Raw genomic sequence first — 15,128 nt, 5'->3', positions numbered from 1 at the left:
CCAGGCTCTATAATATTTGTTGACTGATGATATATTCTTTATTGATTATGGACAGTTAAAAAAATGAAGCTGAACAGCTTCTTTTAAGAAATTCAGCAGGTTAAGGGTTCTAAATGCTGTCATTGACTTTATTGGTCCACATTCAAATTTAAAAAAAGTGTTGAATATTTTAGGTGGTCTCTTAGACATGCATATATTCATGTACAGTAAACTCCGCTTATAACGATATTCAGGGGACATACAAAACTATCGATATTCAGGGGACATACAAAACTATATCGATATATCCGAATATCGTTACAACCGAATTTCTGTACGGTGTGTAGCTTACTGACGATGCACTGCATCGTTCAACATGTATAAGCAGTAGCATTATATACTAGACATGTGACAATCATGTACTTACGACAAAACTTTATTCTTTTTATGCATATCAATGTTGAATGCATAAAAAATCAGTTGCACATCAAAATAAACACAAAACTGACATAAACCGAAAGTAATATGTACACAGGTACTGGTAACCTTACATTGGCTTAAATTTATACACTGGAAAAAAAACGTCAAAATTAAATTGCTTTTTTAACTATTTACACTCATGGGTAAATCTTGTTTAAGTTTTGTTCATGTACAAAGACATTCACTGTCGGAAAAAATCAGTTAATTTTGTCTGCTTTTTGGCTTTCCCTATTTCAACTGAAAATTTCTCAAGTTCATGTAAACATCCGAAAACAGAATCACACGAATCAGACTTAGAAAGAACAAAGCGTCTGCAAGTGTCTATAGCATTAAGAAACTCATTCATGGTAGGTGGGGGGTCATCAACAGTCTCAGAGTCACTCTCTTCGTCACTCTGCGACAGGGTTTCAGCGGGTTTCAATTTTTGCTATACCTCCGCTTTTATATCGCTATCGGACTTCTGCTCAACGGAGACAACATTCTCATCGGCATTTATGTAATCATCAAAAGAAATGTTTTTGTCTATGTCACTGAATACTCTAAGGCGATTCCATTTCGATGCCAATTCAGCCAGCGGAATGTCATTGTCCTCGAACTCGTCTGTGTCAGACGAATCGGAAACATGCCCCTGCGGGGTCGCATTAATTTCATGCTGTGCTTGATTCATAAATCCAGCCTTTCTAAAACAATTCTGGATACACGTCGGTGTTACATCTTTCCATGCCGCATAAAACCATTGTATGGCTTTTAGAATGTTAATCTGTTTATCGATATGTTTGTCTAGACATGAAATAATATGGTCAAGGACACATGACCTGTAATGGCTTTTGAATGAAAAGATAATCCCTTGATCACAGGGCTGTAACTTAGATGTAGTGTTAGGTGGGAAAAACAACAGTTTTACAGCTTTTAATCCCTCGATTTTCGGATGGGCCGGGCAATTATCAACAAACAATAGAATAGATCTTTTCTCACGTGTCATACGTTTGTCAAGTTTTTTCACTCAACTGATAAATATTTCTGAGTTCATCCAAGCACGACGATTAGCTTCGTAATCTACCGGCAAACTTTTAACATTTTTAAAACATCTAGGATTTTTGAATTTTCCGATTATCAAAAGTTTAAGTTTATCAGAACCGTCCATATTTGCGCTGATAAGCACTGTGATTCTGTCCTTGCTTTGTTTGCCTCCAAAACATTTTGTTCCTTTTACCTCTAGTGTTTTATTTGGGGTCATTTTAAAAAAAAACGCCAGTTTCATCGATATTGTAGACATTTTTTGGTTCATAGTCCTTGATCAAACTTGGAAGTTTTGACTGCATCCAGTTTTCAGTTTGTGAATTATCGACGGAAGCACCTTCACCGGATAATGTTTTGCTCGATATGCCATGACGATTTTTGAATCTTTCAATAAATCCGTTTGTTGCCTGAAAATTTTCCATGCCCAGCTCACATGCCAGAGAATTAGCCTTTCGTGTAAGCATAGGTCCATCAATAGGCACATTTTGGGATCGTACAGTCTTAAACCACTCAAACAGCGCCATTTCAATGTCTCTATTACTGGCATGACGCATTCGTTTACGGGCTGGGAACGACGTAGTCTCGTATGCATTGATGACAGAATCTTTATTTTTCCAGATTGAACTTAATGTGTTTTGTTTAATTCCAAAATCGTTTGCAATGTCCTGTTTTTACGTTTACCAAGATTAATCTCTTGCATTAATTTATATTTAGTTTCAATATCCAAAATTTTTCTTTTTCGTTTTTCTGACATGTTCACTGTTTTAGCTACATGTACATGTATAACTTATTTACAACGAAAATTGTTATTGAAAGGAAACAATAAAAGGACAAAACCATGCTTTTATTTTTTGAGATGAATTCACCTGTATTGAGAACAAAACGGTAGTTACGTACGCACAGAACATGTTCTGCATCATTGTATTTAATCGAGCAGATATTTATGCATTAAAACAAGCGGACCGAGACCGCTCTTCCACAACAAGCTTGTGCAGCAAATTATCGTTTTAAGAGGTAATATATGTGCGTTGGGGCTGAAAATCCACATCGATATATCCGAAATATCGATACATGCGATATCGATATATGCGAGGATGCTTCCGTTAGGTTATAATGGAAGTTGGCAGGGACCAAGACAAACTATCGATATAACCGATATATCATTACAAGCGATATCGATACATTTGGAGTTTACTGTATATAGTTGATGGAAGTATTGATATGGGAAGTCCAAGGGAATTTTACTTAGTAATATTTCTAAAGGTGGTGCGGATTATGACAGAATAATATGCAAACAGAACACTTCCTCTAAGATGATATAAATGTTATATTTTGTTCTCAGGAGTTAATTATTTGATGATACATAACTGTTTATTGTTGAAATAATTTAGTTAAATGTATGAAAACACGGTATGTACCATTCATACATACATAGTATGAAGATATCTTTCTGCCCACATGTAATTACTTTAAGTACATTCTATTTTTAACATGCAGCACTCATAACTTATCTAAGCCACAGTGTTAGAGACTGACCAGTCAACAAAGTTATGCAGTCGGGCCACTCTGTGTACTTTAGGCTTCTTAATTTAACTATTTTGAATGAAAATCCCTCCAAGTTCAATGGACAGTTCCTTATTTAGAACAGGCCTTGTCCAATGCACATAATCAACAAGGGACAGGTTGAAAAGAAAGTATAATATAATATAATATTGTTTACCTTTTTCCTGTCTGACAAAATGGTTCCATTAAAGCATAAGTGGAGGCATGGCCGAGTGGTTAACATGCCAGGCTAGTAATCTAATGATTTCTGACTGCATTGGTTCAAACCTTGTTGGGGGCATGCTGTTGTTTCAATGAGAAAAGAGTTTTACACTCTTTGCTTAGTACTGGTTGGTTCAAGGAATGGATTATAGAGTGTTTCAATAAACTTATATATAGCTTCCAACACAATCAAACTAAAATAAAATAGTATAAATAAGTCATATTAATCATATTTTTATTCATCAAGGTGGGAGGAAATTCTACAGGATTAGATTTATCTAGATTTGCATATACACCAAGCAGACTCAATGGTAGAGTAAATGAAGGTATTGCAACATCCAGTGATAGGTCAGGTTTGTATGGAGAGCAAGCCTTAAACAATGTTGCATGTGACAGACCAGATTGGCATTCAGATATACAACAGCAAAATATTAATGTTAGACCAAGAAATGACTGGCAAGAGTTAGACATGTATGCCAAACACAGACAGACATTCAACCCAGGTACTCAATATACAATATACAAGAAACAAGTTAATTTAAGTTTTTAAAGTTCAAGAAGAGTCATTGAACAGTCCTTTAACCTTTTGAATTACAGCAGAATAGAGTGACATTTTGAAATTTGGTACTTATTTTAACCATTAAAATATATAAACTAAAGAGAACACTAGTGTGATAAAGATTTCCATGACATGGAGTTGATATCATACAATAGAGTGGTTTATAACCTTATCTGGTTAATGCATAACATGTAAAAAAAAACTTTTGACACAGATTATAAGATTGTTTTTAGTTTCAGTGAATACATAATAGAATATGATGTATTCTTTTTGTGTGTGCCTGATTTTAGATGATGGTATCTTAAATGATGAAGCATCTTTGCCAGATATTGAAGCATCTGGTGTAGAGTATGCTGATTGTAATTTAGACATGGACACAGCTGATAACTGGGAAACAGTAGATGAATGGTAGGTAAATATTAACATGAAATAAACATGTTGTATAAGAATGAATTGTTTTGTTTTTTTTTCTAACCAAAATTTACAGCTGTTTTTAAGTCTAAGCACTGAGTTCGTGCGTGCAATTGCTCGCATTACTGGAATTTTACAAACATCTTTCTTACAATGTGGAAACATGAGGGTCAGTTTTATCAAGATATATTTTAAAAAATTCTTTGTCATCTTGAAAGAAATCACAACTTGTTAATTTATATAGTTATAACATGGTATATAAAAACCCTTAGTCCACTGGCCCCATGTTCACAAAGAAAAGATCAGGATCAGGATCAAGTGATCCTGATTTTATTTTCTATGTTTTATATAACTAATATTGATCGTATTTTGCTAGAATTAAATGGTACATGTTCAAAATGTAAATAATTGTTGATTTGCAATGAAACAAACCTATTTTGGGATAAAATTGATGAATAACTAAACAAATACAGAAATAATCCGATCAAATTAAGGATCAATTTTTGGATCAAGATCAATATTTAGAGCAACTGTAAAATTCCCATATCTTGAAAAAATAACAATAAATTTATTCTAAAATTTCAAAAACATGCTATTTCAAGTCCAGTTTTATCATGTTAATATTAGATATTTAATCTTTGAGGATAAACAATGGATAATATTTGAGTTTTTAGATTTGATCCTGATCTTGACCCTGATCCTTAAATCTTAGTGAACATGGGGCCTGGTGACTAAAGAATCTACCCACGTTACCGTGCATCAAGGTCAATTGGGACATAAATGATGTCTGATCATGGTGTGCATTATTTGTTGTTCAGACAATTTTCTGTAAAACAATGAATGTTTTCAGGGTTCGTACAGTCTTAAAAAGTGCTTAAATTTGAGTCTCTTTCTTAAAAAGTGCTTAAAAATGTAAAATAGTGCTTAAAAATCCTTGAATTTGATTACTCTCTTAAAAAGTGCTTAAAAAGTGCTTAAATTTGCTAAAAATGTGCTTGAAAATGTTTGAATCACAGAATGACATAGTTTTGATAAAAATCAACGGTTAACAAAATAAAAAAAAGATCCAATTTAGTATCAAAATCAATGAAATGTTTACTCAAGGTAACAGTAAGTGGACAAATTGCAGTTGTTTTGAACTAATCTGTACTTGATGCACCCTTAGTTGTTCTTCTATAATAGTAGAAAATGTGTATTTAACAAAAAATGGTGAACACACTATTCATCATAGGTTGAAGATTGTGTCAGTATATGTGCAACAAATGTGCTTGAAAAATGGGAAAACGTGCTTAAATAGTGCTTAAAAAGTCCTTGAATTTTGGCATTGGATGTCTGTACGAACCCTGGTTTTGTCCAGAATGAAAAATGGACAAGTTCATTAATTTAAAAGGTATTTATGATTGTAAGGGTAAACTACCTATGAAAATATTGGACAATTCCAGCAATTAAATTATTATGCCCCCACTTCGAAGAAGAGGGGGTATATTGCTTTGCACTTGTCGGTCCGTGGACCAAATGGTTTCCGAGTGATAACTAAAGAACCCTTAGGCCTAGAAACTTCAAACTTGGTATGGTGATTGGTCATGACCAGTAGAAGACCCCTATTGTTTTTGGGGTCAAGGGGTCAAAGGTCAAGGTCATATTGAACTTGTAAGCAAAAACGGTTTCCGATCAATAACTAAAGAACCTTAAGGCCTAGGAACTTCAAGCTTGGTATGGTGATTGGTCATGATCAGCAAATGACCCCCATTGATTTTTGGGTCAAGGGGTCAAAGGTCAAGGTCACATTGACCTCTTGGGTAAAAACGGTTTCCGATCAATAACTAAAGAACCTTAAGGCCTAGGAACTTCAAACTTGGTATGGTGATTGGTCATGATCAGCAAATGACCCCCATTGATTTTTGGGTCAAGGGGTCAAAGGTCAAGGTCACATTGACCTCTTGGGTAAAAACGGTTTCCGATCAATAATTAAAGAACCCTTAGGCCTAGGAACTTCAAACTTGGTATGGTGATTGGTTATGACCAGCAGATGACCCCAATTGATTTTGGGGTTAAGGGGTCAAAGGCCAAGGTCACATTGACCTTGTAGGTAAATACGATTTCCGATCAATAACTAAAGAATGCTTAGGCCTAGGGACTCTAAACTTGATATGGTGATTGGTCATGATCAGTAGATGACCCCTATTGATTTTGGGGTCAAGGGGTCAAAGGTCAAGGTCACATTGACCTCTTAGGTAAAAACGGTTTCCGATCAATAACTAAAGAACCCTTAGGCCAGGAACTTCAAACTTGGTATGGTGATTGGTCATGACCAGCAGATGACCCCTATTGATTTTGGGGTTAAGGGGTCAAAGGTCAAGGTCACATTGACCTTGTAGGTAAAAACGGTTTTCGATCAATAACTAAAGAACCCTTAGGCCTAGGAACTTCAAACTTGGTATGGTGATTGGTCATGACCAGCAGATGACCTATTGATTTTGGGGTCAAATGTCAAGGTCACATTGACCTTGTAGGTAAAATATTTTTCCGATCAATTAACTAAATACGCTTAGGCTTAGGAACTTCAAACTTTGTATGATGATTGGTCGTGACCAGCAGATGACCCCTATTGCGTTTTGGGTCATGGTGCCAAAGGTCAAGGTCACATTGACCTTGTAAGTATGAAAGGTTTCTGATCAATAACTAAAGAAGGCTTAGGCCTAGGAACTTCAAACTTGGTATGGTGTTTGGTCATGACCAGCAGATGACCCCTATTGATTTTGGGATCAAGGGGTCCAAGGTCAAGGTTACATTGACCTTGTAGGTAAAAACAGTTTCCGATCAATAACTAAAGAACGCTTAGGCCTAGGAACTTCAAACTTTGTATGATGATTGGTCATGACAAGTAGATGACCCCTATGGATTTTGGGGTCAAGGGGTCAATGTCATATTGACCTTGTACTTAATGATGGTTTCTGACCAATAACTCAACAACTCAAGTTGCCTTGGTTGATATTTTTATATTAAACGAAAAATGCTTTTGGTATACACATTTGAAGGTCTTATGTAATATAACAACTTGGCTGTCATTAATGAGGCCTACATGATTCATAAAATTTATGCATATTATTTGGTAAGATTTGTAATAACTTAAATTGCTGCACACAACCTATGGGGTCACAATAATTATTACCTTGTGACTAGTCATGACCAGTAGATACAAGATAACCCTTATTAATTGTTTGTTCACTGGGTCCGAAGTCATGCATGATAACCTGATCACATGACTAATTGGCTGCCGATAGGGGGCATACATGTTTTACAAACATATCTTGTTAAAGATATTAAGGATTGTAAGGGTAAACTACCCGTCATTATTATTTAACAATTCCAGCAATTAAATTGTTTAAGATATTTACGATTATAAGGGATTGCTATATATTAATAATTGAACAATTCCAGCAATGATGGCTTTGGTCATGAGACAGATTATGGATATACATATGTAACAAATGATGACAGACCAGACCTTCCTTTAGAATGGGATGACAGAATGAACGAACAGTGGCAACAGACAAACAGAAATCTGAAGTATGCATTTCTGTGTTCAAAGATTTAGTTAAAACAGTCTTGAAATAAATTACAAAAAGCTACCCAGTTTGTTTTCAGCAGAATAAATAAAAACACAACATGTATTGTAATGGAATAATGATTACTATTTACTTCACTCTGTTTGTAAGAGTTAGAAACAATTTACTTCCCTCTATTTGTAAGAGTTGGTCTATGTGATTTCCTTGTAAGTTTACTGTTCTTCTTTTCATATTTATATATTTTAGAATATAGATCAATTTTCTGGCTATTTTGGCCATTTAGTTTAAACACAGTTAATGATAATAGTTTGAGACCTTTTTGAACCACTATTCCCAAGTCTTCTTACTGGAACTAAGCGAAACTTTGTCATACAACCTCAATTTGGCTAAAATCAGTGATAATTGGGTTGAGAGAGAGACACCCTTCAAGCACTTGATGTTCTATCCCCTTAAAGATGTGTCATTTCAAATGCATTCCATATTTGTATGGAACAAAAAAAAATTGTAAAAACTGTTAAGACTTAAATTGTGTATATCAAATATTAGAGAGACTTTGCATTATAATAAACCCAAGGATTGTTTACAAGAGATTTTTTCATCTGTATATTTTAATGACATTTCTAAGATAAGTTAAAACATTGCTTTTCAACCATTACAGGGACAGTAAGTGCAATCTTGGTCGAACTAAAGGGAGACAAGCCAATTCACTTAAAGCCCAGTCCTTTGTTCCAGGTAGACATGAAACATTGCCATATAATTACGGTACAAGAAAACCCACAGTAATAAAGCAAGCAGCGTATGGTGTATCACCAGTTGATAATGTTTATAGCGCTTCATACAAGTCAAAAAATGGAACACCAAGTAAAGCTGCTCTTAGGGAATCAACTGCTCAAGGTTGTAAAGATGATTCATACTACAGTGATAATACCAGAAAATATTTAGAACCGAACAAGGTTAACAGTGACAATAAAAAGACTATCTGTGGAAAACAACCATTTTTTAATAGAGACAGATTTCCACAGAATGCATCTTCAAGTGTGAGTGATGATAGATGTAATGACTATTACCAATGTTTAACTAATAGAGAAAAAAGCCACAGTAATTCTTTTAGAAATGAAAGTGCAAATGCATCATTACAAGGTCCATCAAATGCTCATAATGTAAACAGAGTTTCACCATCTGACAAGGATGAGAATATATATCCTGATGAATATATAGATTTATATAAGGAAGGAACAGAAGGACACCAATCAAGATGGACAAACTACTTCAGCTCACAGTCTTCATCTGCAAGTGACAATCTTAACTGGAAATATCCTACCAGGAATTGTGACAATAAAGTTGTCATGGAAACATGTGATCTTTCCAACACACAGAACACTCAACAAATATCCAGGAGGCAACCTGTTATAGCTGTCAACGGAGCAACAAGACTTAGTACAAATATCAGTGATGACAATTCTTTAGATAATGACAAGGATTATAAATATGGAGAGGTAAGAAAATAAAGTTTACATCTGATTTAGTTCATTTTTTGTGACATTTCCACCATTAATATGATAGCAGTTGGATTGGTAGATTGGATTGTTGAATTGTTTCTGTTTATCTGATTTTTCAATAAGTTGGTTGGTAAATTGTCTCTACCTTGAGATAAATTGGCTCATCTGGAGGCATGCAGCTTAAACAGACATAATAGAAACTAGTCTACACCAACATGCACAATTATAAGCATTCTGAAGCATTCTGCTTAAAATGTTTCAGACAATGTAGACCGTTACTTAAAAGTTAAAAGGATTTTCTCAAAGGATTTGCTCATTACTATCTACAAACATAAGAGTTATTGCCCTTTATTAGCTTTTATGTAAGGTTATTTGACCTTCATTTGCTATAATGAAAAAGTTAATTCACTTTAATAGCTATAATGTAAGAATTAATGCTCCTTCTAAGCTATAGCAATGGAAAGTGAGCTGATGTAATTGAATGAATGTTAATGGAAGACATAGCTTAAAGCTGATGTGTAAGAATTTATGCCCCTTATTATCTGTAACAATGGAAAGTGAGCTGATGTAATTGAATGAATGTTAATGGAAGACATAGCTTAAAGTTTGTGTGTACATATTCATTATTTTAAATAAAATCAGCCTTGCAAGGTTTTGCAAGCAAACCAAAAGCCACAAAGAAGTACATATGTTTAATTAGAATTTTTTCAAGTCATATTCTGCTTTTATGATATTATTATTTCAATACTTGTACATTTTTTGGTAAAATGACTATATAAAGGATAATGGAAAATCTAATGGGAGCTAATACAGAAATTATGAAAGGTTATATAGTTCTGGCAGGGGTGTCCAATTATCATGTTATATGTTGTGCATTTTTCCATAACATGTATATTATATGTTAAAATGACTATAAAAAGAATCATGGAACATTTTATGCATTACATGTATATTATATGGTAAATGACTATAAAAAGGATTGTGGAACATTTTCTAATACCACAAGAAATCATCATGGGTTTCAAGTGCAGTATTTTTTTTGACAAAGGTGTCCGATTATGTTATCCATTATATCAATACATCTACATTTTGTGGTAAAGTGACTATATATATATAATAATTGATCATTGAAAAATCGTATCAGAGCTGCATCTATGATCTAAACACTGCAAGAAATCAGCCGGGGGTGACAAGTGAGGTATCTGTGTCACATGCTCTAGCAAGGATGTCCAATTTCTCATAGTTATGTTTCTCATTATTAAATGCAATTACTTACAAGTACATTATGTGATACAATGATTTTATAACAAGTCATCGAAAATCCTGTAGGAGCTATTACAACAAATACCAGGTGTCTATTTTACAGGTTTTAGCCTGGGTTTCCAGTTCTGAGCGTGCACAAAAAGATAAACTTCAAAGTAAGAGCAGTACTACCAGAGCTAGTACTTTAACAAGGTATATGTTTTTTAAATTATTTTTTATACTATCATTAATCACATTTAATGGAGTAAAGTAAGTCATTTTGACTAGTCATATGAGTAAAATGAATTACTCCTTTTAGAAAAAAATCTAGAAATATAAATCTTTTGATAATCCTTTTTACATGTATATAACAGTATAAGCTCTACCTTTTGAAGAAGAAAGTGAAGCTTCTGTCATGACCCACTCAGTGGTGGCATTGGTTAACCATTTCAGTTAAGTTTCCTTAATGGTAATTAACTACAATGCTAACAATGTTGTTACAATGAAAAAAATTATACATCAATGCAACTTGAAGAGTTTTATCTAGCTGGCACACCAAATTTTAGGTTGAAATATCAAGGTCACTGGTACATGTGGTATACTTGTTCATCACCATAGTGAGAAAGAAAGAAAAACAACTGGATATTACTGTCTGTCAACCTGTTTTTCTGAATGGTTTTTGAACTTAAGGCAAACATGTCTTACCTGATTTGAATTCTACTGTTATTTCTAAATGTTTGAATTTTGTAGATATTTTGAGATAATTAAAAGTACTATAAACTCATTTTCTTACCTTTTGTTAGCTCACCTGAGCTTGCTCAGGGTGAGCTTTTAGGATCGATGAATGTCCGTCGTCCGTCCGGCCGTCCACAATTGCTTGTGAACACTCTAGCGGTCGCATTTTTGCCTCAATCATCATCAAACTTGGTCAGGATGCTTATCTAGTTGAAAGCTCGGATGAGTTCGAACATGGGTCATCTCAGATGAAAAACAAGGTCACAAGAGCTAAAAATAGAAAAACCTTGTGAACACTCTAGAGGTCACATTTTTGACCCAATCTTCATCAAACTTGGTCAGGATGTTTGTCTAGGTGATAGCTCGGATGAGTTCGAACATGGGTCATCTCGGATGAAAAAGTAGGTCACAGGAGCTATAAATAGAAAAACCTTGTGAACACTCTAGTGGTCACATTTTTGAACCAATCATCATCAAACTTGGTCAGAATGCTTGTCTAGTCAATTGCTTGGATGAGTTCGAACATGGGTCATCTCTGATGAAAAACTAGGTCACAGGAGCTAAAAATAGAAAAACCTTGTGACCACTCTAGTGGTCACATTTTTGACCCAATCATCATCAAACTTTGTCAGGATGCTTGTTTAGATAATAGCTCGGATGAGTTCGAATATGGGTCATCTCGGATGAAAAACTAGGTCACCGGAGCTATAAATAGAAAAACCTTGTTAACACTCTAGCGGTCACATTTTTGCATCAATCATCATCAAACTTGGTCAGGATGCTTATCTAGTTGATAGCTTGGATGAGTTCGAACATGGGTCATCTCGGATGAAAAAGTAGGTCACCGGAGCTAAAAATAGAAAAACCTTGTTAACACTCTAGCGGTCACATTTTTGAATCAATCATCATCAAACTAGATCAAGATGCTTGTCTAGGTAATAACTCGGATGAGTTCGAACATGGGTCATCTCGGATGAAAAACTAGGTCACAGGAGCTAAAAATAGAAAAACCTTGTTAACACTCTAGTGGTCACAATTTTGACTCAATTGTCATCAAACTTGGTCAGGAAACTTGTCTAGGTCATTGCTGGGAATAAATCGAACATGGGACATCTCGGATGAAAAACTAGGTCACAGGAGCTAAAAATAGAAAAATCTTGTTAACACTCTAGTGGCTACTGTTGTGATCCAAATATTCTGTTAATTGGTCTGAAAGTTTGTTTTGATGATTTCTAAGTCAAGATCGAACATGGGTCATCTTGGATGAAAAACTAGGTCACACCGCCCAAATATGGAAAAACCTTGTTAACATTCTAGTGGTCACATTTTCGACTCCATTATCATCAAACTTGGTCAGAATGCTTGTCTAGGTTCGAAATCGCATGTGAAACTAGGTCACCGGAGCTAAAAATAGAAAAATCTTGTTAACACTCTAGTTGCTACTGTTTTGATCCAAGTATCCTGGAAATTGGTCTGAAAGTTTGTTTGTTGATGATTTCTAGGTCAAGTTTGAATATGTGTCACCTGGGTAAAAAACTAGGTCGCACTGCTCAAATATGGATAATCCTTGTTAACACTGTAGTGGTCACATTTTTGACTCACCTGTCATGAGACTTGGTCAGAATGCTTGTCTAGGTAATTGTTTGGATGAGTTTGATAATTCAGGTGAGCGATCTAGGGCCATCATGGCCCTCTTGTTTTGTTTTTATTCACATTATTTTAATTTTGTAATTGCAGTAAACCAGAGCAGGATAGCTTCATGGGGATATTTGATGGAATCCTGTGATGATTCAACTTGTTTGACAAGACAGACATGTCCTTGTGATGGACGCTCATTTTAGACTGGTTAAATGATTATGATAGATTGTTATTTATATAAATTACTTTGTCTGTGATAATTTGATACAGTCTGTGATATATGATATGAATTTTCTTGTGCCTTTTCTTTTTTGGACGATTCAAGTATGACATTGACATTTAAGTTACCTTTACTGTCAAACTCAAGTTTACATAATTGTGTTACACTGTGTCAATTTTGGATTATTTGTATGAATTCTCACTGTTACAAAGTGAGTTCTAAATGGATTTATAGTTATGTATATCAATCATAAATGATTTATGCCATAAATGTCTATTATATTAAATTTTTCAACCATTTTTATGAATAATTACTGAAAACTGTGATAAAATACATATTCTGTATTATTTTTTTACTATGTATACTGGTAAAAGTTAATAGCCACTTACTGTGATATAATGCATTTCTGCATTAAAGGAACTCCACTGTTTTTAGCTCCACTGTTTTTAGCTCACCTGTCACAAAGTGACAGGGTGAGCTTTTGTGATCGCTTTTCGTCCGGCGTCCGTCCGGCGTCCGTCCGTAAACTTTTACTTTAAATGACATCTCCTCATAAACCACTAAGCCAATTTCATCCAAACTTCACAGGAATGTTCCTTCACGTTTGGTGGTCACCTTTAAAAATTGTTCAAAGAATTTAATTCCATGCAGAACTCTGGTTGCCATGGCAACCGAAAGAAAAAACTTTAAATATCTTCTTTTAAAAAATCATAAGAGCTAGAGCTTAGATATTTGGCATGAAACATCTTCTAGTGAGTGTCTACCAAGTTTGTTCAAATAAAAGCCCTGGGATCAAAATTGGCCCCGCCCCGGGGGTCATTGATTTTCCCTATATGCATATAGTAAAAACTTAAAAAATCTTCTTTTAAAGAACCCAAAGAGCTAGAGCTAAGATATTTAGCATGAAACATGTTCTAATGGGTGTCTACCAAGTTTGTTAAAAAAAAGCCCTGGGGTCAAAATTGGCCCCCCCGGGGGGTCATTGATTTTCCCTATATGCATATAGTAAAAACTTAAAAAATCTTCTTTTAAAGAACTCAAAGAGCTATGGCTAAGATATTGAGCATCAAACATGTTCTAATAGGTGTCTACCAAGTTTGTTCAAATAAAAGCCCTGGGGTCAAAATTGGCCCCGCCCCGGGGGTCATTGATTTTCCCTATATGCATATAGTAAAAACTTAAAAAATCTTCTTTTAAAGAACCAAAAGAGTAAGAGCTAAGATATTTAGCATGAAACATGTTCTAATAAGTGTCTACCAAGTTTGTTCAAATAAAAGCCCTGGGGTCAAAATTGGCCCCGCCCCGGGGGGTCATTGATTTTCCCTTTATGCATATAGTAAAAACTTAAAAAATCTTCTTTTAAAGAACTCAAAGAGCTATGGCTAAGATATTTAGCATCAAACATGTTCTAATAGGTGTCTACCAAGTTTGTTCAAATAAAAGCCCTGGGGTCAAAATTGGCCCCGCCCCAGGGGGTCATTGATTTTCCCTATATGCATATAGTAAAAACTTAAAAAATCTTCTTTTAAAGACCCAAAAGAGTTAGAGCTAAGATATTTAGCATGAAACATGTTCTAATAAGTGTCTACCAAGTTTGTTCAAATAAAAGCCCTGGGGTCAAAATTGGCCCCGCCCCGGGGGGTCATTGATTTTCCCTTTATGCATATAGTAAAAACTTAAAAAATCTTCTTTTAAAGAACTCAAAGAGCTATGGCTAAGATATTTAGCATCAAACATGTTCTAATAGGTGTCTACCAAGTTTGTTCAAATAAAAGCCCCTGGGGTCAAAATTGGCACCGCCCCGGGGGTCATTGATTTTCCTTATATGTGTATAGCAAAACCTTAAAAAATCTTCTATGAAAAAACCCAAATAGCTAGAGTTAAGATATTAAGCATGAAACATCTTTTAGTGAGTGTCTACAAAGTTTGTTCAAATAAAAGACCTGGGGTCAAAATTGGCCCAGCCCCGGGGGTCATTGATTTTCTTTATATGTGTATAGCAAAAACTTAAA

At 34.7% G+C, this 15,128-nt stretch overlaps 2 protein-coding genes across 2 annotated transcripts; one reads left to right on the top strand and one right to left on the bottom strand.

Moving 5' to 3' along the window:
• Positions 1 to 886: 886 nt before the first annotated feature.
• Positions 887 to 2,003, bottom strand: LOC132755964 (uncharacterized). Its single transcript, XM_060746905.1, has 2 exons — positions 1,763 to 2,003; positions 887 to 1,239 (listed from the first exon to the last, which is right to left on the bottom strand). The coding sequence occupies exons 1-2, from the start codon at positions 2,001 to 2,003 to the stop codon at positions 887 to 889; spliced, it is 594 nt and encodes a 197-aa protein (XP_060602888.1).
• A 21-nt stretch (positions 2,004 to 2,024) lies between these two features.
• On the top strand, positions 2,025 to 13,543 carry LOC132755963 (uncharacterized). The gene is made up of 7 exons (XM_060746904.1): positions 2,025 to 2,063; positions 3,491 to 3,746; positions 4,093 to 4,210; positions 7,655 to 7,783; positions 8,441 to 9,278; positions 10,648 to 10,736; positions 12,996 to 13,543. The coding sequence occupies exons 1-7, from the start codon at positions 2,025 to 2,027 to the stop codon at positions 13,042 to 13,044; spliced, it is 1,518 nt and encodes a 505-aa protein (XP_060602887.1). The 3' UTR covers positions 13,045 to 13,543.
• The last annotated feature ends 1,585 nt before the right edge of the window (positions 13,544 to 15,128 follow it).

Source organism: Ruditapes philippinarum, unplaced genomic scaffold, assembly GCF_026571515.1.
Source record: "Ruditapes philippinarum isolate M1 unplaced genomic scaffold, ASM2657151v2 ctg3913_1_1_1_1, whole genome shotgun sequence".
Taxonomy (NCBI): Eukaryota; Metazoa; Mollusca; class Bivalvia; order Venerida; family Veneridae; genus Ruditapes; species Ruditapes philippinarum.
Note: the sequence above shows the minus strand (reverse complement) of the source record. Positions and strands in the feature narration are given on the sequence as shown.